The sequence below is a fragment of the Bubalus bubalis genome, chromosome 19 (genome assembly GCF_019923935.1).
Source record: "Bubalus bubalis isolate 160015118507 breed Murrah chromosome 19, NDDB_SH_1, whole genome shotgun sequence".
In the NCBI taxonomy this organism is placed as follows: Eukaryota; Metazoa; Chordata; class Mammalia; order Artiodactyla; family Bovidae; genus Bubalus; species Bubalus bubalis.
Genome location: NC_059175.1, coordinates 33,240,524 through 33,267,928, shown reverse-complemented (window position 1 = coordinate 33,267,928; position 27,405 = coordinate 33,240,524). Strand labels below are relative to the sequence as shown.

General features: G+C 39.4%; 1 protein-coding gene across 1 annotated transcript in view; it reads right to left on the bottom strand.

Annotated features, from left to right (window-relative positions):
• Positions 1 to 27,118, bottom strand: part of MROH2B (maestro heat like repeat family member 2B) — a 77,043-nt gene extending 49,925 nt beyond the window's left edge. Inside the window, exons 1-17 of the mRNA XM_044932730.2 lie at positions 26,461 to 27,118; positions 25,216 to 25,277; positions 23,110 to 23,220; positions 21,715 to 21,874; positions 20,527 to 20,625; positions 16,979 to 17,133; positions 12,888 to 13,028; positions 12,431 to 12,523; positions 12,273 to 12,342; positions 10,245 to 10,358; positions 9,025 to 9,098; positions 6,325 to 6,447; positions 5,494 to 5,607; positions 3,219 to 3,375; positions 3,032 to 3,072; positions 2,263 to 2,404; positions 1,673 to 1,716 (exon numbers count right to left, since the gene is read on the bottom strand). Coding sequence (XP_044788665.2) covers positions 1,673 to 1,716; positions 2,263 to 2,404; positions 3,032 to 3,072; positions 3,219 to 3,375; positions 5,494 to 5,607; positions 6,325 to 6,447; positions 9,025 to 9,098; positions 10,245 to 10,358; positions 12,273 to 12,342; positions 12,431 to 12,523; positions 12,888 to 13,028; positions 16,979 to 17,133; positions 20,527 to 20,625; positions 21,715 to 21,874; positions 23,110 to 23,220; positions 25,216 to 25,277; positions 26,461 to 26,488 — 1,728 coding nt within the window. The 5' untranslated portion in view covers positions 26,489 to 27,118. The remainder of the gene's footprint in view (positions 1 to 1,672; positions 1,717 to 2,262; positions 2,405 to 3,031; positions 3,073 to 3,218; positions 3,376 to 5,493; positions 5,608 to 6,324; positions 6,448 to 9,024; positions 9,099 to 10,244; positions 10,359 to 12,272; positions 12,343 to 12,430; positions 12,524 to 12,887; positions 13,029 to 16,978; positions 17,134 to 20,526; positions 20,626 to 21,714; positions 21,875 to 23,109; positions 23,221 to 25,215; positions 25,278 to 26,460) is intronic.
• Positions 27,119 to 27,405: the final 287 nt, after the last annotated feature.

Below are 27,405 nucleotides of genomic sequence, written 5' to 3'. Positions count from 1 at the left end.
ATCTAGCAAATTTTATAATCAAAATCCTAAAAAGTTATTTGACAGGTACTTTTTAAAATATAAATTTAAAAATAATTATAAATACCCTTAGCTTACTTTTAAAAATACACCTCTTCTGTAATACATAGTAATAAATACACCCCCTCAAAACTGCCCCCAAATGAAAACAAACTACAATGAGGTACTACCTCATTAGATTAGTATGATTAGAATGGTCATCTTTAAAAAGTCTACAAATAACAAATGCTAGGGAGGGTGTGGAGTAAAGGGAAACGTCTTACATTCTTGATGAGAATGTAAGTTGGTATGGCCCCTGTGGAAAACAGTATGGAGGGTCCTCAGAAAATAAAAAATAGAATTGCTATATGATATAGCAAGCCTGCTCCTGAACAAAACTATAATGCCAAAAGATACATGCAGCTCTATGTTCATAGCAGCACTATTCACAATAGCCAAGACACAGACACAATCTAAGTGTCCATAAATACATGAATGGATAGTGAAGACGTGGGACATATATACAATGAAATACTACTCAGCCATAAAAAAGAACAAAATAATGCCATTTACAGCAAGATGGATGCAAGTAGAGATTATCATACTAAGTAAATCAGAAAAAGACAAATATCATATGGTATCACTTATATGTGAAATCTAAACTATGACACAAGTGAACCTATTTATGAAATAGAAACAGTCTCCTGGACATGGAGACCAGACCAGTGGTTGCCAAGGGGGACGGGGAGAGGGAAAGGATGGAGTGGGAGGTTGGGATTAGCAAATGTAAGTTTTTATATATAGAATGGATAAACAACAAGGTCCTACTGTAGCACAGAGAACTATATTCAATATCCTATGATTAACCATAATGGAAAAGAATATTGATAAAGAATGTATATGTATATATATAGGTATGTATAACAGAATAACTTTGCTGTACAGCAGTAAATCAATACATTCAATAAAAAAATAAGGAAGCCATAGTTAATTTCTATATAGGTAGTTTATGCACTGAAACTCTGTTGGATTAAAAGCTTCCTGGCTGTGGGCTCCTTGATCTTCTGTGGACTCCTAAAACCAATGTGCTGTTTGTAATGCTAATGTCCAAGTCCTATCTGCAAGTCCTATCTTACAGTTTTGGGGATTTGACATTATGGCACTGTTGGCTGTCAAAGCCCAAAAAGTTATGGATGAGAGTAAGATTCTTTTCTGGAGAAGGGGTGCAATGTGGTCTTTTGGTGTTTAGACATCAAGAAAAAGATAATGAGAAGCAGATATAGGAGGAAATGGAGTTGTATTTAGGAGCAAAGAAGTGGAAATTATGTTAATTTCTGCTTCTCTATATGAATGATGAAAGAATGCAATTGGAAGGAGAGGAGAAAACTTGAAAATTAGAGAAGATTTAAGAAAGAGGGAGAAAAATATTAGTATGTGAAATCTTCAAAACTGTCCTAGATTCTGAACCAAATTGAAGACTAAAGATAGTTGTTCAAATTATGGTAATTTAAAGAGTACAATGTTGACACGATCACATCTAATAGTCTAACAATTTTCTCAAGAAAAGAAATGCTGTTTCCTGCCCTTGGGAATTTAATTCTTTCTGGTCAAGGTGAGTAATTTTAGGTGGTTTCATCACCCCATCATCAACAGTTGGTCTGGGAGCCATCTTTACCTGAAGCAGCATGGTCTCCCACAGCACGATACTACTGTTCTTTCCTAGAAACAGAAATGGATGCAATAAGGGCAAAAAAAAAAAAAAAATTCAAGATGTACTTCTCCCTTGCCAGGTTCCCACTGGATGCTAGTGTTCCATTTTCAGTTTTCTCCCTACACAGGATGGTTATTTCAGATTAAAATTACTATGTTAGCAATCTTAAATTGCTAGTTCATGGTAAAAATCCAGGCTTTTTGCCAATTTCAACAGTACTTACTGAATGATAGTATTTTAATATTCTAGCATAGATGAATAGTAACATTTTAGAATACTACCAAAAGAAGACTTCTCTAAATACAAGAAAAAGGCCAGATCACAAGTAAAAGTTCTTGCTAAGTATGTAACCCACCTGGCCTTCTTACAGTATAAGTATTTGGTAGAGAAATGGAACCTGAGGAGTCTAAGAAAAACAGAGCTGTCCACCTTGCGTATCAGGTTCAATGTCCTTATTGTCTAGCATGAACACTCATGGCTTAAGACACAGAAGGGGTGCCTTGTTCTTCGTGCTCTTGCCTCCTTGAATAAGACCTGATCCCATGCACTTGTACCTTCCAAGGGCTGTAGGAGTTCAGGTATGCGTGTTTTCCACAGCTCTACTAAATTTGGGTGAATTATCTCAGGCAATATCTTCAAAAGTCCTATAGCACCAGCCCCACGCAATTTCCCCACACTAGCGAGAATAGATATTACCTGGAGGATGGAAGAAAAATTACTGATCAACTCAGGGGTATTTAAAGGGCTCACCAACATTTTCCTTTTAGTCATTGTTCTGGATTCCCTAGAATCCTTCATTAGTTAATCTTTTAACAGACCATCACAGACTCTTCTTACTTATTCTAGAGCAAAGCTAATACTTAGACATCCATCTGTCCAATTTTTTTCTACAGATAAAGTGAAAAAGTATATGGAAGGCATCAACTGAAAATAAATGAAATGTACTAACAGATCTATCTGTGAATTAAATAAGGGCACGTGGAGATACAACTGGAGTAAATGACACATACATGGCCAAAAGGAGAGAGAGAGAAATCTAAACAACAGATATGCAATTTGCTTGAATTGTTCTTATGGATCAGATTCAGTTTACACTTATTAAAAAATCATAAATGAAGTTTTAAGAAACATTTCAGAGTTAGATGATCTTGCCAGGAATAAATTTTCATGACTGTCATTAATATAGCAGAACATTTATTATGCCGTTTTAGTGTTTCTTTTGGTTTGGAGTATCTTTGTTGCTTTTACTATCATTTATTTGGAACTGGAAATATCTGCATTGGTTTACATTGATCCCGCCTTGGTTTTTCATAACTCACTCACCAGAAGTCTGGCTAGTAGCTGTTGTGGTGAAGGAAGTTTCACTAGAAAGAGAAAGCAATTTTCATTACTGTTATGGGGACTAGAAAAATTCAGACTGGGGTTGGGTGTACGAGCAAAGCCTGGTAGCCCTTCAGGAAATGAGTCTCTCATAAGAGAAATGTTTTGCTTTGTTTTAGAATGTACAAACCAGCTCCTGTAGAGATGACAAGTGCTGTTGACTCTTTGGCATTATTCTTCTTTCTTTCCTCTGCCATAAACAGAATCCTGATGATATTAAACAGGTATTTCAGCGTTCCCGTATATTCCGCAGGTACCACGAAAGTCAGGATTCTGGGCCATAGCACCTGTGGAAAACAAAGGCAAGACGCAAGTGCTGCTTGTTCTTTTCCATTGTTCCTCCCTGGTCCTCACTGCGTGTTTCCCTCTAGTTTAGAAAACTTCCTCTCGCTTGTTATTATTTTGCTCTTTGGGTCAAATCAAAATGAATCATGAAATCCGTCTCTGCTGAGCACATTCATTTTCAGGCGCTACTGGCCATGAGTGTTTCTCCATGGGGTTGCTGCTGGAATCTGGGACAGGACAAGTCTTCACTGTGGGTCATTGCAGGAAGCGCCAGGCTCCGCTCACCAAGTGCCAGTAAGCCCCTTGTCAATATGACAACCAAAAATGCCCCATATATTTCTCCAAAGTCCAAGACTGGAGTGGAACTCTCCAAAGTGAGACTGATTGGGAATGGATAGCGAATGGACTGCGAATGGACTGCGAATGGATAGCGAATGGATAGCAAATGCCCCAGGTGCTAACTTCTGTAGTCTGTGTGTTTCACATCCCTTGGAAATCTTGAATATGGCTCATGTCCTAATGGAAACCTAGGTATCAACTTGGACTCTGCCTTTTGTCTTGCCATCTGTATTCAATCACCAACATGCTGAGTTGCTTCAGTCATGTCTGACTGTTTTTGACCCCATGGACTGTAGCCTGCCAGGCTCCTCTGTCCATAGGATTCTCCTGGCAAGAATACTGGAGTGGGTTGCCATGCCTTCCTCCAAGGGACCTTCCTGACCCAGGGATAGAATTCAAGTCTCTTATATCTCTTGGATTGGCAGGTGGGTTCTTTACCACTAGTGCCGCCTGGGAAACCCCATTGAATCACCAAGCCTAGGCCTATTTTTCATTATAAGATTTTTCATGCCCTTGCGTATTTCCCTTCCTACTTTTATGATCCATATCTAGTCCTATGAATCTCATCTCAACTTATATATAGTCTCTGTGCTTAGACTACTCATGTCAATTCACCGCCTCCCTATAGTTATCAAATGTTTCAGTTCAGTTCAGTCGCTCAGTCGTGTCCGACTCCTTGCAACCCCTTGAATCGCAGCACGCCAGGCCTCCCTGTCCATCACCAACTCCTGGAGTTCACTCAGACTCACATCCATCGAGTCAGTAATGCCATCCAGCCATCTCATCCTCTGTTGTCCCCTTCTCCTCTTGCCCCTAATCCCTCCCAGCATCAGAGTCTTTTCCAATGAGTCAACTCTTCGCATGAGGTGGCCAAAGTACTGGAGTTTCAGCTTTAGCATCATTCCTTCCAAAGAAATCCCAGGGCTGATCTCCTTCAGAATGGACTGGTTGGATCTCCTTGCAGTCCAGGGGACTCTCAAGAGTCTTCTCCAACACCACAGTTCAAATGTTTGGCCCTTGCTTAAAATTTCCAGTGGCTCATCAAGGACAAGGTAGGAATTTAGCATTTCAGATCCTTTATGATTCTGGCTCTAGACTACTTTTTCATCATTTACTACTAGATCAGAAATTCCCCAGACTTTAATATGCATCAGAAATGTTGGAACTTATTTGCATGCTGATTCATGGGCCCCATGCCCAGATATGCTGACTCATTTAGGTCTGGCATGTGACCTGGAAATCTGCATTTTAAATAAATATTGCAGGTAATCTACAATCACACCTTAAAATACCATCCTAGATAAAGCCTCCGATTCACTTAAATTGGTCTGTAGATTGTCTTCTGGCTGTGCCATGTATTTCTGGCCATTAAATCCTTTCCCAGGTTGTTTTTCTTAAGCAAAATGCAGATCCCAAAGTTCCTGAGGTTCAGGTTATTAGACCTCAAGTGAGGTCTGAGAATGTGTGCTTTTAACACCTTCCCAGGTAAGTGGGGGTAAGTTTAGCATTCACTGCATTACTACTTGGGAAGAAGAGAAACAATATATTAAGATGCTTATAAACTGCCATTTGCCTCCAGATATAAAAGAGTATGTAGCTAATTTAACACCTGTTTTTGAGAAACCATTATATGCTGGCCTTGAATATTCTCACATAATTTCTCTGGCCAGAGCGTCAAAAAGCTTATGACAGATGGAGTACCAACTTCTTTACTCCTAAATGGACAGAGCTTTAGAAAGGTGATCAAAGGAACTATGAGGGGGTGACAGAAGACTCCTTACCTGAGGCATTCCAATGACCAATGGGTCCAGGGTTTTTAAGACCTCCAGGCTTATTTCTCGGATAGATGTCTCTCCCTTTTCAGTCTCCTGGGAGTTAGGTTTTATTGGTTTCTCCTTTAAGAAAGATGAAGCAGGTGGCTTGTTAATAATCCCTGTTGTTGGTCTCCTCTGACCTTGGGTGTGTTCTTAGTCTCTGGGGTGGAGGATAAAGTCACTCAGCTTAAAGGGCTTGAGGAACCCAGTGACCTTGATCTCCAGTATCTAACCCCTGCTTTTAACTGCTCTTTGGAAGAATGGGGAGACAAAAATGCCTCTGGCTTTTTTCATAGAAAAACAAACATTGTGAACTTCAGCTACCCCCTTTCTCACTCAGGCCTTTCCCCATTTTTCTCTGGGACAAAAATTTCCACTACTTCCTATGGAGTGGACTGCAATTTCACTTGCAGGTTGTAAGATCACTGAGGTCTTAGACATGTGTTTTTCAGGCTCTTCATCCAAAGGAACCAGTGTAACAAGTGTGGATGTTTCCTGTTTTCTAGAGACAATTCACTTTCTCTGCCTCTCTCCAAACCAGCCCCCAGCCTTGGAGGCCAGGTTGCCTCCTCTCTAGGGAAAACTGTGAGTTAACCTACCTTGCATTTGTGATAAGTTAGAAATGGTAGCAGTGGAAGGGAACTGAGAACACTAGATGCTGAAAAACTTATTAATAAAAGTGATAAAGCTTAAATATGATGTCAGTTACTAAATTGAACTGCAGGTATTTTTAAAAAGTCCCGTTGAGTCAACTGTACTTGTTGCAGAGCAGCACTCAAGATGGTGCCCTCTTCGTACCAGATTCTTGTTGGACATTGAAAACTGGGTGAAGATGTAGTCAATCAGTGGCCAGCCTTCCCGGGCTTCAATGTAGCATTTTTCACACATGGTTTGGATGAGGAGGAGGGTGGAGTTCCTCACCTAGAGTAGGGAAAATGCATTCACAATATTTAATTTCTTTGGGCAGAATGGAAATTTAGATACTCCTATTCTGTAACCTTTATGGATCGTTCAGTGGGAATCTTAAAAAAAAAAAAAACCCTATAAATTGAATGATATTACTGTAATAGATGGGGCTTCCCAGGTGGCTCAATGGTAAAGAATCTGCTTGCCAACCAGCAGACCCCAGGTTTGATCCTTGGGTCAGGAAGATCCCCTGGAGAAGGAAGTGGCAACCCATTCCAGTATTCTTGACTGGGAAATCCCATAGATGGAAGAACCTGGTGGGCTACAGTTCCTGGGGTTGCAAAAGAGTTGGACATGACTGACGAACTAAACAACAACAACAATTACGCCCTGTTGGAGCAGGAAGTAATCTATAAGGTTATGATTTAAATGTCACTAGAAAAGCTCTCTTTAACCAAACTCTTTTTTTCTAGCTCCCACAACATATCCTGGCTAAAACACTCAGTTCAGTTCAGTTCAGTCACTCAGTTGTGTCTGACTCTTTGCAACTCCATGGACTGCAGCACGCCAGGCTTCCCTGTCTATCACCAACTCCCAGAGCTTACTCAAACTCATGACCACTGAGTCGGGGATGTCATCCAACCATCTCATTCTCTGTCATCCCCTTCTCCTCCGGCCTTCAATCTTTCCCAGCATCACAGTCTTTTCCAAGGAGTCAGTTCTTCACATCAAGTGGGCAAAGTACTGGAGTTTCAGCTTCAACATCAGTTCTTCCAATAAATATTCAGGATTGATTTCCTCTAGGATTGATGGGTTTGATCTTGCAGTCCAAGTCACTCTCAAAAGTCTTCTCCAACACCACAGTTGAAAAGCATCAGTTCTTTGACGCTCGGACTTCTTTATAGTTCAACTTTCATACATGACTGCTGGAAAAACCATAGCTTTGACTAGATGGACCTTTGTCAGCAAAGTAATGTCTCTTCTTTTTAATATGCTGTCTAGGTTGGTCATAGCTTTTCTTCCAAGGAGCAAGCATCTTTTAATTTCATGGCTGCAATCACCATCTGCAGTGATTTTGGAGCCCCACCCCCACCCCAAATAAAGCCTTTTCCTTTTCTGTTTTAGCCTATGAAAAGTCTAAAACACTGCCTCACTTAAAAAATCCTCAGTGAAAGATGGCACATTGAAATAAAGTTCCACAATTCCTTATCCACAAACTCAAACTCTAAATGACACTGAAAACTGGAATTTTGTTTCTTAAATTTGGTTCCAACTTGGTGGAGAAACTCAAACTGAACTGTTTTAAAGCTATTTGTTGTTATTCAGTCGCTCAGTCATGTCCGACTCTTTGTGAGCCTAAGGACTCTAGCATGCCAGGCTTCCCTGTCCTTCACCATCTCCTGGAGCTTGCTCAAACTCATGTCCATTGAGTTGGTGATGTCATCCAACATCTCTACCCATTCTATGTAGTGTGAATATGCATACATTTTCTTGAATAAATCTTAATAGGTTTGATTGTGGACTACTATCATGGTAATGCTTTTTTCAAATTTGAAAAATTGTAAATTCTGAAATATGTCTTGCTCTATGGATTTGAATAAATGGTTATGAACCTGTGTCACAAACTTTTTAATAATTTGGCTTCAATTCATTTATGGGATTGTTTCCCTGGAGGATAGAAACCTCAGATCTAATTCCTTAGTGAATGGGTCTTTTAATGGAGGGTAGGAAGAAAACAATTTTTCACAGGGAAGCAGGGTCACAAAGTTGCACACACGGACTCTGTAATCTCCCTAACTGAGGAGAAAGAGGTAAACCTTCTCTCTATATTTGCCCAAGGAGTGAGCGCTTTCCTGGACATTTCTGTCCCCTTTTATTCTACCCTAAATCCTAGCAATGCTTCAATTGGCTTGCTCAATTACTGGGTCAGGTTTTTATATATAATCACTCCATTATTATTTATTGCATAGTTTTGATTATCTTAACCATAGTTATTGGGGACCAAACCCTCTTGGGGGAATTTTCTCCTCTTCATTGGCTTCTGCTTAGGGCTTTGATCCAAATAAAATATGATTTTCATACAAAATAATACTATAATTGCTAATTTTAAAAATTTCTCCCATAAAAGTTCTATGTCTTTTCCAACATGGAATACTTTAATCAGATAATCATGAGATACTGAGAAATCTATTGTGCATGTAAGACTTTCTATAGATGCTCCCTGACTGGAAAATAGGATATCTCTGCTCAAAATAGGGTTCAGGGTTATTATTTTTGGAAGGAGAAGTATCATCTTTATAATTAACAATTAATTTGTAAACTATTTAACTAGCATAGCAGAATCATGCTCTAGGCCAAAATTTTTTTTTTTTTTCTTTTCCTACTAAGAAGCCCTTGAACTGAATGTGCTTCAGAACTTTACTTTGATAGAGTTTATCTTATTAGGGAAAGATGGAGTTCTTTTAAAAGTAGAATTGCTCACTGAGCTCTTTATAAATCAGTCTCATAAGCACATCCTTAAAGAGTCAAAACCATTTCATTTACTCCTAAAGCTATCATTATCCAAATAAAAGTCCCCATTAATTCTCTTACTTTAATACTGAGGTCACCCATGACGACTTTGACTGCTTTTTCAATTGAAGTGATATGATCCCTCAGCTCAGGCTCTGAAAGACACAGAGAGAAATTGAGAGGCCTGCTTCAGTAGGGGTACAGTACGTTCTGGAATTGTTGAAACCGATTAGAGTTATGGCACATAATTTCAAAGTCTCTTGTCCTTAACATTTTATGTTGTTCCCTTCCTTCCTACCTTCTCCTTTTTCAACTCTTTATAGATGTTGACTGCTTTTTTGGTTCTCTGTTACACTTTGTTTAACCTTGTTTAAGATTCTTAAGTGCAGTGAATACATCACACTTAATGGATTAGCCTTAAATTTTGGAGACCACCTCAGGTTTCTTCTGCCAATTCTTCAGTAAACCACAGGGCAAACTGAATTTTTTAAAATAAACTATTATTTTGTTGTACAAAAATGAAAGATCATATTTTATTGAACCTAAGGTATCAATTTTATGAGGCATCATTAGTTTATATTGCACCAAGAGTGAAAAACTATAGTGGCTAATGATAATTAAAGATGCTATCAATTATAAGATGCATTCTGAAATTGCAAAAATAAACAGTTTTTGGAATTAATGAAAAAATGAAAATTTATTAAATTCTCTTTTCTAAAAGTACAAATTTTTAGAACACTGTGCATTCTTACACCCACCCTCAGTTTATTGGGCCACTTAACCAATACCTCCTTTCAATTCCAGATTCAATTCTCAAATATTCTATTCCTTTACTGACTGCATCCATAAATGTCATGAAAGAACAGAGGTAACTGGAAATGCCTATTGAAACGAGTTGCCAGTCCAGGTTCGATGCACGATACTGGATGCTTGGGGCTGGTGCTCTGGGACGACCCAGAGGGATGGTATGGGGAGGGAGGAGGGAGCAGGGTTCAGGATGGGGAACACATGTATACCTGTGGCGGATTCATTTTGATATTTGGCAAAACTAATACAATTATGTAAAGCTTAAAAATAAAATAAAAAAATAAAAAAAATCACATATTATCCTAAGATGGGTGCTATTATTAAAAAAAAAAAAGTAGTAGATTGATTATAGACAACTAAGAAAACCTAGCTTTACTTGAATATGATGTTCTGTAAACTTCCCAAAGACACAGTATTGAATCAGAGACGATGCACAGATTTCAATCTGCTTCTTAATACAAAAGAAACAACTCTGGTGTCATCCCTATTCTTACCCTCAGCATTGATAGCCGATCTTAACAAAGTCAAGATTCCCATTCGAATGGCTTCATTATTATTTCTCATTTGTTCATCAAAAAAATCCATCAGATCTGCAGGGTTTGAATGGGCTGTGGGTTTAAGAAATACTGGAGTCAAAAGAACTCATTTTCACCTTAGGTAAAATTCTTGTGAATGGGAAGACGATCATTCTATGAGAATTGTCAAAGTCACCCTTTGGTTGGTAATCAGATTTTATTAGGCCCATACTTCTTTAGTATACAGAATTTAACAGTTTGGTCCCTAAGAGAGCTAGGCCCACTTCTGTTCATACCTGTGAATGTAACCTTATTTGGAAATTAGGTTCTTTGTAGAGAAAACAAGTTAAGATGAAGTTGTATTAATTCAATATAGCTGGCGTCTTTATAAGAGATGGATAGAAGACACAGACAGAGACACAGAAGGAAGCCTTGTGAACATGGAGGCAGAGATCAAAGCCATGCTTCACCAGCTGTGCAGCTGGTGGGGGTAGGGAGGAAGCAGGGAAAACTGAAGAAAGGTCTGGATAGAGTGGACGGGTTTGGGCTAGAAATGATAAAGCAAAGTAGTTAATTAGGCTGGCACATAGAGAAATGGAAAGTACAAAAACAGAGGGGCTGATTAGGAGAGAACTAGACCATGCTAGACGGCGAAGGCAATGGCAAGCCACTCCAGTACTCTTGCCTAGAAAATCCCATGGATGGAGGAGCCTGGTAGGCTGCAGTCCATGGGGTCGCTACGAGTCGGACACGACTGAGCGACTTCACTTTCACTTTTCACTTTCACACAATGGAGAAGGCAATGGCAACCCACTCCAGTGTTCTTGCCTGGAGAATCCAGGGACGGCGGAGCCTGGTGGGCTGCCGTCTGTGGGGTCGCACAGAGTCGGACACGACTGAAGCGACTTAGCAGCAGCAGCAGCAGCAGACCATGCTAGAAAGGTATGCAGTGAGGTAGTGGAGATGACACATTTTGGAGAGGGTGCAGGTGTGGGAGGTATAGGGTGTCCTCGGCCCTTGCCCTGAGAAACTATATTAGAACCTAGTTTTGTATCCTGACCCCGGGACCTTGGTGTTTCCTCTGCAACTTGTGTCAGGCTGTAGATTCTAACATAGTGATGGGCAGGATTGTGATGTGACAGCAAAAAGAGAGTGAAGGCTGGAGAAAATGATAAGGGATAAACATCAAAAGGTGACAGGGAAGAAAAAAAGGGTAACATTAGTTTGATAGAGTTTCTAATAATCACAAATACCAAGAAAAAAATGTATTTCCTAGCCTTAGGGTTACCAACTCACACTGGTTTGCTTGGAAATAAACCCAAGCATATATGGTCAATTAATTTTCAACAAAAGACCCGGGAATATCTACAATGCAGAAAGATTAGTCTCTTCAGTGAATGGTGCTGGGAAAAGAAAGAAATCTGATTGTTACCTCAAAAAATACAAATGCACACAAATTAAATCAAAATAAATTTAAAACTTGAACATAAGACCTGAAACTGTAAAACTTCTAGAAGAAAATATAGAGACTAAGCTTCTTGACACTGGTCTCGGCAATGATTTTTTGCATTTGATTCTAAAAGCAGAGATAACATAAGCAAAAATAAACAAGTGGGATTCCATCAAACCAAAAAGCTTCTGCTCAGAAAAGGAAACCATTAACAAAATGGAAAGGCAATCTATGAAATGGGAAAAGTAATTGCCAACCACATATCCAGTAAAAAGTTTATATCCAAAATATGTCTGGGACTTTTCTGGTTTTAAAACTGAAAGTTCTAATTTCCCGGAAATCCTTCAGTCCTGGGCAGATCGGGATAATTGGTCACCCCACCTAACGGCACTCCTCAGAACAGGTAGGGTATGAAAAAACAGAATAGCGTGAGTCAAAGGAACGTTTTGTGTGTATGTGTGAAAGTGACGAATGTGCAGTTTGCTCACACTTCATCCTTGTTGTCATCACCCCTCTGAGACATTTTAATTAAAAGCCCACTGGATGCTGAGTCTTACCTAGAATGAGGAAACAGTTTGAAGCTTCGATTTCGTTTTCTTTTTCTGGAGGCTCTGGAACTCTGCACACCTGAATGAGAAGAAAAAACATTAAGGGGCTAGATGTGAAACAGAAAACTGGTGACAACGGAACAGACTCGACAGCATGGTCTTCTTACCTGGCGGAGTAAACTGATGAAGATGGCCTTCCTCAAGGCCTTCGGAAGGCTGACGTCGTAAAGGACTGCTGCGGTCAGTATCTGTCTTAGACTCTGGAATAAAAGCTCTCCAAGGTTAGCTGGAGCCTGCCTGCGGAGCGGCAGCCCAGAATGTGGAAGGCAAATGATCATGGTTGTGAGGAGAACATACCCCTATCCTTCCAGTGGTTACCCGTTTTCTTTAGTGATTCTGGCTGCCTTACCTTGTTCAGTGCTCCTGCAGCTTGAACAGGAATTCCTTTCCAGAGTGTCTGCCACCTTAGAGGCCTACTGCTTCTCTACCTCATATTTCCTGGGAGGTATGTAATTCAGCTGCCCCAAAACATGTCTGAGTTCCTTAACCCCTCCTGAGAATGAACATCCTTCAGGATGATCTTTGGACAACCGTGGGAATCAGTTTCTCTGATGTGGCTCTCACCTGAGTGACATGAAAGTCAATCTCTTTGTCTTTGTACTGGTTAAGGAGCCACGGGACCTGGCCCAGGGCGTATTCACAGAGGTCTTCCCGATGGAGCAGCAAGCTTACTGTGGGGCCGTGAGCCTTAATGATGGCCAAAATCTGCAGAGGCAGCAAACAGATACTTAGAAAAAGTATAATACTTAATTATGCTTTACATAAGTATACTATACTTATGTATATTATATTATATTTGTGTATATTATGTATATTATACATATTATTTAGAAGTATAGTATATTTATGTAAAGTATAATATATAATTATATATTAATAATATAAGATATATAATAACTACTCATTGGAAAAGACTCTGATGCTGAGAGGGATTGAGGGCAGGAGGAGAAGGGGGCGACAGAGGATGAGATGGCTGGACGGCATCACCAACTTGATGGACATGAGTTTGGGTGAACTCTGGGAGTTGGTGATGGACAGGGAGGCCTGGCATGCTGCGATTCATGGGGTTGCAAGGAGCTGGACACCACTGAGCGACTGAACTGAACTGAACTGAACTGATACTTTACATAAGTACATAATAAAATATTTCACTATGTTTTTGTACATTTCTCAGTATACCAGGAAGAGTTTTAGATACCTCCAAAAACCTTTTCTCACTGCTTTCAACCAAACAAGGTTTTTACAAAAAATATTGAAGCTAAGATCACTGTATTCATTGTATGAAGAGTTATATTTATATTTGTATCTACATCCATATCCATATCTATGCTCATTTCAATGTTTGCCCCTCTCTTCTATTTCTTTAATCTCATTCTAATGGTCAGTTTATTTTACTACATTAACAGATTTATTAAAAACTTTTTCTCTTTCTTTATTTTTTAAATCATGAAAGCATGATAATAGCACAGTTGCAGGAGACTTGGAAAATACAGAAGAATGTTACATGTAGTTCCACTATATATTACAATTATTTTTTTAAGTAAGCATATTAAGATTTTTAATTGGAGTTTCAATATCAAACTCTCAAAAACTAATAGAATATACAGAAAAGTAGAAGGATATAGTAGATCGGAAAAGCACCATGAGCCAATCAACATAATTAAGGTTTAAATAATTTTCACACAATAGTAGGATACAAATTCTATTCAAGTTCCCACAGACTAAATTTTTTTTTAATTAAAATTTTTTTCATGAAAAATGTTTAATTTTCTTCAGTATTCCTCTGAATATTATTATTATTATTCTGAATAATATTATTAAACATCATGGTGTTTAAAATGTCAATAATCTAGAACATTTACTTATAAGTTTATTTTACAAACAACATGGATTTTTTCTTTTTAAATGATCTTTTATTGGGGTATAGTTGCTCTACAATATTGTGTTAGTTCCTGCTGTACAGGAAGATGGATCAACCATATGTATATCTCCTTTCTTTTGGACTTCCTTCCCATTCAAGTCACCACAGTGAATTAAGTAGAGTTCCCTGTGCTATACAACTAATGAGAATATACTAACAAATTAAAAATCTCCCTGACATGAAATATTCTTTGATTCCATATCACTTCAACCCCACTGTTATTCTCACCCAATTCTCTTTCTCTTTTCTTGCTTGCATATCAAAGTTCATTGAAGGAGTGGTCTGCCTTTGCTATCTCCACCCCCTACCTTCCATTAATTTCTCAGTCCACAATACTCTGTCTGGCTTCCACATGACATGAAAAGTGAACCCACACAAAATATAAATGCAATATATATTGATGATAAAAATTTAAAAATCACAAAAATTAGGATGAAGCAGAAAACATAGTACCCAGAGTACTCATGGATAGGCACTGCTTGGTACGTTTTTTCTTTACTTGACCTTTTCCTTTCTTTTTCTCTATGTATTTTAATTTCTTAAAAACTGACATCATTCTTTATAGTTCTATATTCTGCTTTCTCTACCTAATATTATATAATTTTTATCAATTAGCTATTTTTTCCTATAGAGCAAACCATCTCAAAAGTTAGTGGCAGTCACAGAAAGGAATAAAATTGTGTCATTTGTAGTGATGTGGATGAACCTACAGTCTGTCATGCAGAGTGAAGTAAGTCAGAAAGAGGAAAACTCTTTGCATATTGTATATTGTAATATACAATGCAATAATGTTGTATATTAACACATATACTTGGAATCTAGAAAAATGGTGCCAATGGACCTATTTGCAGGACAGGAATTGAGATGCAGATGTAGAGAACAGACTTGTGGGCACAACGGGGGAAGGAGAGAATTGGATGGATTGAGAGATGAGCACAGACATATAGACACAGCCTTGCATAAAACAGATAGCTTTTGAGAAGCTGCTGTATAGCACAGGGAGCTCAGCTCAGTGCTCTGGGATGACCTACATGGGTGGGATGGGGTGGGAGAGAGGTTCAAGAGGGAGGGGATATATGCATACACATATCTGATTCACGTTATTATACAGCAGAAGCTAACACAACATTGTAAAGCAATTACACTCCAATTAAAAAATTAATAAATTTTAAAAAGCTTAGTGGCTAATAACAATAACCATTGATTTCACTTAAGACTGTATGTCAGCTGAGAGGTGGTTCTACCACATTTCCATGCAGAGGACATGTTTCAAGATTTTCCTTATTTGAGCACCATAACAATGGCCTCTGTAGATCTGCCTTTGCTTTTTGAAAATCACTCCTTAGTTTCTAAGATCTCATTCTTCTTAAGTCCTTCCAAGTTTTCTTATTTCTTAAAAAACATCCTGTGTAGAATTCAAGGCTCTTTATTCTGTTGGCCAAGATCACCATTTGGGTTTCTTTTGTTTCTGCCTCTTTATATTCACTTTCCTCACCCTACTTCCCCTCCTCCCACTTAACTCACTCAAGTGCCACGTTATCCCATCTCCAACCTATGTTTCAGTGAGTTTCCCCTCTTTAGTGACTGCATCTCCCCAGCAGTAAATGACTTCTAAGCTGCAAGCTCAGTTCTAGTGTCATGGCCTTTCTAGCATTCATCGGGTGTTAAGTGTTTCTCTCCCTGTGATCTCTTATTACTTTGTGCACCTTCTTATTACTTGCCTAACTCTTGTAGTGAGCAAATTTGAATTGCATTTTGCTTTTCAAGTGGCTTCCATAAAAGACCTCTACAGAGTATTTTAAAAATTTCATGTTCGCTAATGATTTCACCATCCCAGCATGTTAAAAAAAATAATAGCTCAAAATATAAAAAAGAAACTAGAGAAGGTAGCTAAATGTTAAATTTTTTATAATATAGCAATAAAGAAATAAAATATAAGTTAGCTTACTTAAAAAATTATAGCAATTAAGCAAGATTAGGATGGGATGCAGTCCATGGGGTCACTAAGAGTCGGACACGACTGAGCGACTTCACTTTCACTTTTCACTTTCATGCATTGGAGAAGGAAATGGCAACCCACTCCAGTGTTCTTGCCTGGAGAATCCCAAGGATGGGGAAGCCTGGTGGGCAGCCGTCTATGGGGTCACACAGAGTTGGACACGACTGAAGCGATGCAGCAGCAGCAGCAGCAGCAGCAGCAGCAGCATGGGATTATATATATGAATGAACTTTGTAATCTATTCTTTATAAGGCATTACATTATTATGAAATGGTCAGTCTCATTCTTTAGATGTCATTTTAATTCATTGTGATAGTCATAGACACAGCAAATTTCTGTGGACTGGTGTTTTTCCTAATCAGTGACTCAGTCCAAATATGGGTTGTGATATAGCTAACATTCCATATATTTTGCTCATTTTAGTTATTTATTGTTCTCTCCACACATAGGCATGTCAGTTCCATGAGAGTGGAGATTTGGGTCTGTTTAATCTCTGCTGTATCTCCAGTATGTGGAATGATATCTGACATGTCATGGGGACTCAACAAATACTAGTTGAAATAAACGAGTAAATAGTGATTTGAAACAGGAAAACCAAAAGACTTAATAAACCAGATAAAATACAACCCATCACTTTCCAAAAGAACTAAGATGAATTATCATGTTAAAAAGAGAAGAGGAAGTTCAATCGGGATGCAAGGAGAGCTAGCTGGAGTCATACTGAGCCCCACTCACTTGCGTGGGCGAGGTCGTGGGGGCCCACTTGTCCATGATATACCGGAACAGCATGAAGATCTTGTCAGAGAGGCGGTTGGCATCCAATCTGGGATAGGGGAAATCTCTCCAGTGGTTGACATACTTGTAAATGGCTCTGCTGAACTTCTCTAGGGCTGCATTTAAAAACAACCACAGACTGAGAAAAATATCAAGAGGGGATGGGCCATAATATAATCTGAGAAGAGTGTACTGATAATTAACAAATGTGTATTAATTTCTATAAAATCTATGACAGTACCAAATGAATTTATATAAAAGTGCTCCAGCCACTTTAGTGAAATGTAAATTAAAACCATAATGAGATACTGCAACATACCATCCGGAATTGCTATTAATTCAGACAGTCATTGTCAAGTATTGACAAGACTAAGGTACAGCTGGTATTTTGACATTTTGCTAGTGAGAGTATGAACTGCTGCAAACCCTTTAGAGAAAGGTTTGACATTATCAACCAAACTTGAACATGCTTTATCTTGGACTCAGAAATTCTGCTCTGAGGTATACAGCCCTTAGATATGCATACATATAGGCACTAAAAACTTGTACAAGAATGTTTCTATTCACTTTTTGGTAACAGGTTCAAACAAAAAACAATCCAAATTATTTGTCAACAGGAAGGATGGAAAAACTATCATATAGACGTGTAACTGTAAACAGAGGTGAAAATGGACTCCATGGACCCAAAACAACATGCATGAATCTCACAAACAGGCAAAGTTAACCTGTGGTGTTAGAATCCACAATTGTGGTTACTCTTGGGGAGGGTGATGATTGGGAAAAAAGATGAAGGGGGCCTCTAAGGAGCTAGTAATATCCAGAGTTTTAACCTGAGTGGAGGTCAAATGGATGGCTGACTTTGTGACAACTCAGCACTTTGTATACTTACGGTAATTATGTTTTTCTCCATGTACATTTTACTTTAATAAAACTTAAAAATCTTGAGCCTGCAAAATATCGTATATATTTTTTTACATTTCATTTCATTACATAATTGTTTTTTCCTTCAGCTCCTCATGCTATCCCTTGTGTTAGATAGCAAAAAATTATAGTTTACTCTCTCAAGGATATGTCACACAATACTATGGAAAAGACGCCGAGTACCTTAGCTTTAGAACTGGTCATTTATTGGTTTATTCCTCCCCCTCCAGACTCTCTCATGTAATCTCATGTTGTTGCTGCTGCTGCTGCTGCTAAGTCGCTTTAGTCGTGTCTGACTCTGTGCGACCCCATAGACGGCAGCCCATCAGGCTCCCCCGTCCCTGGGATTCTCCAGGCAAGAGCACTGGAGTGGGTTGCCATTTCCTTCTCCAATGCATGAAAGTCAAAAGTGATGTTACATTTTCTCAAATCTATTTTGTGCGTGTGATATATACATACCTTATTTGTTTGTATTCTGAAACAACAAACACAACATCTGTTTCTTTGCTGATTGATTGCACAGCTAGATAGATGGCTATTAAATTGTATATATTTTCTTTATACTATAGACATTTAACCTTAACTGGCAGTCAGACAAAGGTTGTTTTAGGACCAAAGAGCACTTAGATAACTTTATAATACACAGATAAGAATTCCCTTATTCATTGCATTGTGATTTCTGATTTTATTTTCTTTTACCTTCTTGGTTATTAATACTGGAGGTAGAAATGCACATAGAGGCACAAAATGTTGTTTTGCTGGAACACAATGTTAACTGTGATGATAAGTGGGGAAAATAAAAAAATATTGAAAACTGCTAATCTAGTATAGTAGTTTGAGTCCTTAACTAAGACTGTCATACTTCACATCTTGTCTCTGTCAAGTATTGACTATGTGATTGCAGGCAAGCTGTTTAACCTTTCTAAGCCTCAATTTCTCATCTGTAAAATGAACTGAAATTGTTATCTGCTCAATGTACTAACTGTGAGGGTTAAATGAAAGAATAATCTAAAAATACCCAAGGCAGTACCCAGGTAGATAGTAAATTCTCAATATTTATCAGGTACAAATCTTACCTTCACTGAGGACAGACAAGAAGAAACAGGCAAAATAGAACAGAGAAGACTTGGATGATAAGTAAAGAAGACATTTCTGACAGCATGGACCTTAAAATACTATAAAATAATAGTCACTGAGATGTCAGTGGTGGAAGGAATCTCAGCAGTCACTTCATTTGTTGTTTTAAGAGGTGAAATTGAGGTTGAGAGAAGGACAGAATCACCTGATGCCTCAGTGACTCATCAGAGGAGAGAGTTCAGGTCTTCAGACTCATCCAAGAAGCCTCTTATTGTTCAGAGAATGCCTTTTCCAGGAACTGGAGGGCATGCCATTCTCTGCAGACTGTTGATTACTATAGATGTCTTTCAGTTTTGGGGTAGAAGGGACTTGTGACCATAGTTTGTATACCCATTTTCCTTGATTTTATGATTGCTTGTGCTTTTATTAGATTATTTACTTATCATTTTCACAATATTGCATTACAAAGAGATACCAAAATTTAGCCCATCTTTTTGGGCTCCAAAATCACTGCAGATGGTGACTGAAGCCATGAAATTAAAAGACGTTTACTCCTTGCAAGAAAAGTTATGACCAACCTAGATAACATATTGAAAAGCAGAGACATTACTTTGCCAACAAAGGTCCGTTTAGTCGAGGCTATGGTTTTTCCGTAGCCTTGGTCATGTATGGATGGTCATGTATGGATGTGAGAGTCGGACTGTGAAGAAAGCTTGAACGCTGAAGAATTGGTGCTTTTGAACTGTGATGTTGGAGAAGACTCTTGAGAGTCCCTTGGACTGCAAGGAGATCCAACCAGTCCATTCTAAAGGAGATCAGCCCTGGGATTTCTTTGGAAGGAATGATGCTAAAGCTGAAACTCCAGTACTTTGGCCACCTCATGCGAATAGTTGACTCATTGGAAAAGCCTCTGATGCTGGGAGGGATTGGTGGCAGGAGGAAAAGGGGACGACAGAGGAAGAGATGGCTGGATGGCATCACCGACTCAATGGACGTGAGTTTGAGTGAACTCCGGGAGATGGTGATGGACAGGGAGGCCTGGCGTGCTGTGATTCATGGGGTTGCAAAGAGTCAGACACGACTGAGTGACTGAACTGAACTGAACTGAACTGAAGAGCTAGTAAGATCTCATAATCACTAGAGAAAGTGTGGTCCAGTTGAAAAAGGAACTAGTAGAAACTGATTACGTAGGACAGTGGAAAGAATATGGACTGTGTGGTCATATAGATCTGAATGCCACATCTCCATCACATTGACTGTCATGACTTTGAGAGAAAATTGCTTAACTCCCTTGACCCTCAGTTTCTCATCTGTAAAATGGGCTAATAGTACTTTGTAGAATTGCAGTGAGGATTGATAGGGGTAACTCTGGGCAGATGGCCTTCCATGTGGAAGGCCCTCAGTAAATAGTAGATACTACTACTAGAAAGGACAAGAGTAAAAGGAAAAATAAGACATTTGCTCCACTTATAGTCTGGTCTTAACAAAGGGGAAACCACAGGAATACCCACCAATGCAGAAAGCACTTTTCATCCTCTCCTCCTCGGTCAGCCTGAGCATGGTTTGCATGGTGAGCAGGGTCATCATCATGAAGGGAATACTCTGGGACACTGCAGGAAGGGCACAAGAGGAAGTTCTGTCACAGCTCCCCAAACCATCATCAGTTAACACGCATTTCAAAGCCGATGAGGTGTGGTGGGAAGCCATTCTGCCCCATGCCCACCCCCCAATGCCAGCCTGTACAGTAAGTTTCCTTCATATGAATCTTCAAGTTGCAAACTTTCAAAGATGAGAATGTGCAATTGCCTGTCCAGTCTCATACGTTAGTTCACGTGTCTGGTATACAATGTCATGTGCAAGTAAACATGTTCTTTACCATCCAGTACTGTAGACAATACAGAAGTACAGCGTTTTTATTCCAAGCCCATCATGTCTGGAAGCAAGCACAAAAGCTGTGGTGATGTAGCTTGGGATCACTGTACTTTTCAAGGTACTGTACAGTAGGATTAAAATATTTTCTTCATATTTTGTGTTCATTTTTAATGTATTATTTGTGTGAAAATTATTATAAACCTATTACAGTGCAGTACTATATAGCCGACCATGCTAGGCTAACTTTGTTGGACTGAATGAACAAACTGGACTTACAAACACGCTCTTGGAATGGAACTCAGTCACATCTGGCAGACTTACTGTAGTTAGAGCACCTTAAAATAAGGTGCTTTCTATTAGTTGTCTGTACCTGTTGCTTCTTGGCAATTACTTTGGATAATTATTTTGTTAATGTTCATCCCTCCCACCAGAACTTGCCTGTATCCCCAGAGCCTAGCACAGGTGATAGGTGCTCAACAAATATGTTAAATAAAGAAAAAAGCATCCTAGGAAACCCTTACTTCATGTAAGAATTGAGTGGTTTGCAGAATATGGCTTGTGGAAAATGTGCTTTTGCAAACATAAAGCCAAATGAAAGGAAAGGTGAGGATGGGAGAAAGAGTCCAGCCAAATTTAGAGCAGCGTGGACCCATGGCTGGAGGGCAGGCCCATCCAAGCTTGCAAACAGCAGCCCAGATGGGTCAGTATTTCTTTAGTACAGAAGGAAGTAGGAGAGACACTCCCCCTCTGCTGTTTGCTCCCATTTGGGTTTAGACAATTAAAATGATGGTTTCCCAGGGAAAATGTGGAGGCTATTCCCTCTGTACCATAGCTGGTTGCCAGTTCAGCCAGGGCAAGCACAACGAACTCGTTTGGTAGCTCCAGAATCCTGAAGTTACTTTGTACTTCATACATTACAGAGTTGAAGTCATGTGCAGCAAGAGACACCAATACCTCCCCAGCTAGCATTCTGATTTCTCTGAGGATCTGAAGAAAAAAAGGAAGATAACAATGACAACCAGCATGAATCAGCAGAGGGGAAATAGTTGACATAATATTTATAAGTTCTCTACCTTTTCAATCAAGGGAGAATAGGCTGTTACAAACCCTGTGTGGAAGACTCTAGGGTAGATGTCAGCAGCTGGGAAGCGGAGGTGATTCAAAAGCACCTCAAAGCCAGGTTTTCATAGAGTTCTTGTAAGCTTGAGGCAATGCATATTTTCTAGCTAATTAATCAGGTACCATGAACTTAAGATTTATGTTTAAGTGATATGAATTACTGAAGGGAATGGAGAAAGAAAAATGGGCTGGGAGTCCAGAGCTTTGAGTTTTAGTATTGTCCTGATCTAATTATCCTTAATGTTGGAGATATTTGGAGGGGCCTTTGCTTTTGGTAATGGTGAATGAAGTCAATTTGATCCACTTTCCTGCTGAGGAAAATAAAAAGTGCTGGGCAAGATTTTAAAAAATATACTCGTAGAAACATCAAAGACAATCACAATATAAGGTGGAATGAATTACTGAATTGAAATCTGGACAAGACTGGAAATCCAGAGATATGAACTTTGCCTTTGGGACTGCTTTGCAGCTTTTTGGGACAATAGTCAGAATTCAGGGCCAACCAATAGTGAGACCCTGGTCATCCTATGTTTTAAGAGCTGCGTTCATATGGAAGGTTAAATTGGCTCTCCATAGACTATAGTCCAACCTTGAGTCACGGAAGTTGCCCAGAAAAATCCCAAGCCTTGAAATTAGATTTCTTGTGCCTTGGCAGGTAAACAAGTGAAAATCCTTTTTGGAAGGAAATAATGTAAGACTCAAACTACTTCTACAAATAATTTTTCAGACACAATGCCTAGTATACATGGACAATTAGGCATATGAAGAGATAGGAATTCACATGGGAACCAAGAAATTTGGGTTCTAGTTTATTCATTCTGTTGACTGATAGCTGTGTTACTTTGCAAACAATCTCGCTAAGCACCAATTTCCTTACCTAAAAGTGAATGGGATATTCTAAAACTTTTTGAAGCTCTACCTTGGTTTCCTCATCTGTGATGTGGTAAATAATATCCAAGTTTCCATGAAAAACAAATATAAGTGATCTATGGTCCTTGTAGTGATGTAAAAAAAGTTTATGGATGTCTACATGGGTGCAGTTGCGTCACATAAAGACCTGTTGCTGGCCCTGACACTGATGTATCATTAAGGATCAAACTTACATTGTCATCTCTCATGTCCTTAGAAGCATAATAAATCAACCTTTGGACAATTGCATCATCCAAGATGTCGGTATTCTGAATAACGGAAGTGAGATGACCATAAATGTCTTCCTGTGAACATACAAAGTTATACACAGAAATTTGAGTTGCAAAACTAAAAGAGTCAGAATATGTCCAGATGAATAAAACCATTAAACTAAGCAATGTATCCCTATGAGATTTTATATATCCTAATTGAGGCTTCCTTAACATAATATAGGCTTCCCAGATGGCACAGTGGTAAAGAATCTGCCTGCCAATGCGGGAGACCCAAGAGACGTGGGTTTGGTCCCTGGGTCCTGAAAATTCCCCGGAGTAGGAAATGGCAACCCATTCCAGTATTCTTGCTTGGAAAATTCCAAGGGCAGAGGAGCCTGGCAGGCTACAGTCCATGGTGTAGCAAAGAAGTGAACATAACTGAGCACACATGCATCTTTAGGAATCAAAGGCTTATAGGTAAAGCAAAGTTCATTCTAAAACCTGTTTTAATATGATCATATTTCTAAGGCAATATCTAGCTGAAGGCAGGGATGCGCTACTTGACATACTAAAGTCTCTTGAAATTCTCTGTTGTAGGGCCCTCAGGGCAATGGAAATGCCATCACCCTTATTGTTGCTTTTACTACCAAAGAGCACCTATAGCATTAAGGAATATGATGTGATTCCCAAAGAGGCTGAAAAGTTATGCAACTTGTTCCTAAAGGGGATTTGTAAGCCCTTACTTCATCTATGCCTTTGTGGAGGAGAAGTTGTGAACTCCTTTCCACAGAGCTGCAGCCTCTGGGAACTATGTGGCTTGAGCAGATGTTGTGTGTAAGGGCTCTTCTCAATCTCTTAGATGGCCACAAGGCCTTTGGCAGATGAGAGACTGGTCTGAAATCTCCAAGAGCCTCAGGCATGTTATCTTGAGGTACTATGCCTGTGTTTAAGGTGTGAGATAACTCACTTTGCCTACAGGATTCTAATATGGAGTCAGGGTTGAGAACCACTGGATTAAGAGATAAAGGTGTAGGCACTGCCCTTCACAGGGAGGTTACACTGAATAATGATTAGGAGCATTATTTTGGAGTCAAATGGGCTTGTCTACTGTTCTCAAGCAGGTTATTTCTCTGGGCCTCACTTTTCTTAGCTGTCAAATGGAAATAACAATACCTATATCACAAAGTTGTGAGGAGTGAGCATAATACAATGCATTATTGTTTGGAAAGAATCAAGTGCCCTAGATAAGTGTTCTATGAAAGATAGCACTGTTATTTTATGAAAGGTTATTGAAGCCAGAGAAACCTTCAAATCTCAGAGAAATTCATCTCTATTTGTGGAATAGCATACAGATGGGTCGTTCACTGTTGTTCGCTAAGCGCTGTCCTTCTCTCTGCGACCCCATGGACTGCAGCACACCTGTCCTTCAGTGTCTCCCGGAGTTTGCTCAAACTCATGTCCATTGAGTCCATGATGGACACACCGGTCATTCTTTGTCACCCCCTTCTCCTGCCTTCAATCTTTCCCAACATCAGGATTTTTTCCCGTGAGTCAGTTCTTCCCAGCAGGTGGCCAAAGTGCTGGCGCCTCAGCTTCAGCCTCATTCCTTCCAGTGAATACTCAGGGTTGATTTCCTTTAGGATTGACTGGTTTGATCTTTGGGAATTTTCTCATAGGAGCCCTCAAATTCCTTGCAGGTCATTTGGTCCTGTCCAAAACATTCATAAAACATTTGGTCTGCACCAAAAAATGTCTGCTAACCCTCAGAGTACACAGGAGTAGGCTCTAACCCATGTGGTTGTGACTCTGACATCCCCCTCTTTCCACATCTATCTGCATAAGGTTATGGAAGGGGACATTCTTTTGCTAGCTTCTACAACCGGATACTCTGAATCCTCAAATGCCAAGTGTCATGGTGGAAACATTAAAATGCCTTCCATGAAAAGTGCATTTTCTGAAAAACTGAATACCACTTAAGAAGCCAGAAAGAAAAGAAGAAGTTGAAGCAAAGAAGGATGCCGATGAAATGTTGCAATAACTGGACTAGAAAAAGTGAATGGGGAAGAGATTTTTCTCTGTTTTCCTTACCTTGCTAATATTATCTTCCTTGTTCAGCATACCAAGAGTGAGGTTAATATCTCCCAAAATCTCTAAAAATGGATGGGAAAAGAATTAAATATGGCAAAAACCAATACAACATTGTAAACATTAAAAAAAAAAAAAACACATGCTGAAATGCCCTCCTGTTAATTACTTTTCAGTGTTCACATCTCTCTCTTTCTCTTTCTCTTCTCTGTCTCTCTCCTCTCTTTTTCTTTCCTTTTCTCTCTCTTTCTTTTCTCTCTCCCTCTCTCCCTTCCTCCTACTTTTCTCCTCTTCCCTCTTGACTGCCAGATCTTTGATGGCAGGAACAGTGTCATGTATATTTCATATACTTGACAATAGAAGATGCTTTGTATTTTTTCTTAAAAACCTAAATTAAACACATAGGGGAAGACACAAGATGCTATGTCCCAATTAATCCCTCCAGTCATGTAGGTATCACTCTATATCCTCTTCAGCAAGGCTCAGCTCTCAGATTCCATGAACTGAGCCCCTTATGCCTGACTTGAGTAGGGGAAGGCAGGAGTGTAATAGAGCTGGTTATTTTCTACCTCCTTCCTCCGTGCTCCCCTCTATCCTATTTATTCACATCCTCTTTTTCTCTGACTTCCCTTCTGGGCCTGCCAGCTCTTTTGGTATCATGCTCATGCAACCTTGTTCTTTTCTGAAAATGATCCAAATATTTTTGACTTGCACATTCCAGGCATTATTTGAATAAAGCACGCTGGAAAACTGAAAAGACATATTTGAGTCAAGGGAACTGAGAAATTTCACACCACACGGCAAGTTGGTAGGAGGGATCTTTTTGGATGTAATGATTTTCCATAAGCCTCCAAATCAAACAACATCACCCTTTCATACAGTCGTTTTTGGCAAAGCAGAATATTTGCAAAGGACTCTGCCAGCACTGAAGATTAAACAAGAAACTGCCTTTGTGTTGTAGCCACTTTCTCTTCAAATAGACTATACATTTTTAAAGAGGTAAAACACAATCATCTCTTAGGCTCCCAGTCCATCATTGGTCCTTTATAATTATAATTTATAATCTGGTGATTTTTATTATTTTGGAATAAAAGGAGAGTGGAGAGAAACAATCTTACTTTAATATAATTTTTCATAAAACCTTTCAGGTGTACAGATCTCCCTAAATCATGCTCACTATTCCCCACCATACGTATATGGTCACACAGACACAAAATATCTAACTCCTCAGGGTCCAGTGATGCTTACCTGCAGATTCCTCCATGTCCTCAGCCATGTCTTGGCTGTTTCAGGCTCTCTAAGAGACAGCACCTAAGTATCAGAAACAGTAAGGCTAACAAGTCCAAGAAACAGGTTTGCAATTTTCTCACATAAGGCTCACATAAGGGTCTCTAAATGAAAGTCCCTCCACCACTCGATTGGCACAATGCTCTGGAAACTTCCAGCGACGGGCTGCTGCTGAGGAAAATGATGCTGTATTCTACCACTGGGACATTGTCTTGCTTCTGAGCTACTGCTGACCAACAAAATGGCTTCATCTCACCAAATAGTGTCCTTTTGGTGGAGACCAGAGTATCTGAGAAGGAAGAAATTAGAGACTGAAACTCAAACCATTTTGGTAGACCAAAGGAGTTCTTCTCCTTAAACGTGGGTCCATTGATCACAAATTTGGAAATTGTTTTCAGTGGTCACTTTACTGGCCTGGTGTTGGTCAAAATTTTATGGTGACCTTGTTGATTGTTCTACCTGGTGAAAGTCAGTCATACAAACTAGGCATGGTCAGTGGACTGGAATGCCCACCACGGGCAGTTGAATGGAATGTCCAACTGACAGCAGAAGAGCCCAGACCTTCTCAGCCTCCCTCCCCATCCCCTCTGTCACTGACTTGATCTGGATACTGCCCTCACTCCAGGCTCAGGCTTTTTTCCTCTGACTTCATTCTCTCTTCTTATTTTCAAGTCATTCTTTATCCAGATCTCTTGGCTATAATACTTTCAACTTTACTAGTACTTCTGTTCTCCACGCACCGCCAAACTTAAATCTATTCACAACTTTCAGTGTATGTCCAGATTGTATGTTAAGGTGGTAGATGTCAGAGGAAGTGGGAGTGGGGTACCAGCAGTCTGTAGGTCTGGGTGTGAAAGGGGCTGAGGAGAGGGGCCCAGGACAAGTCTCAAATTCTGCTGCTTCTCC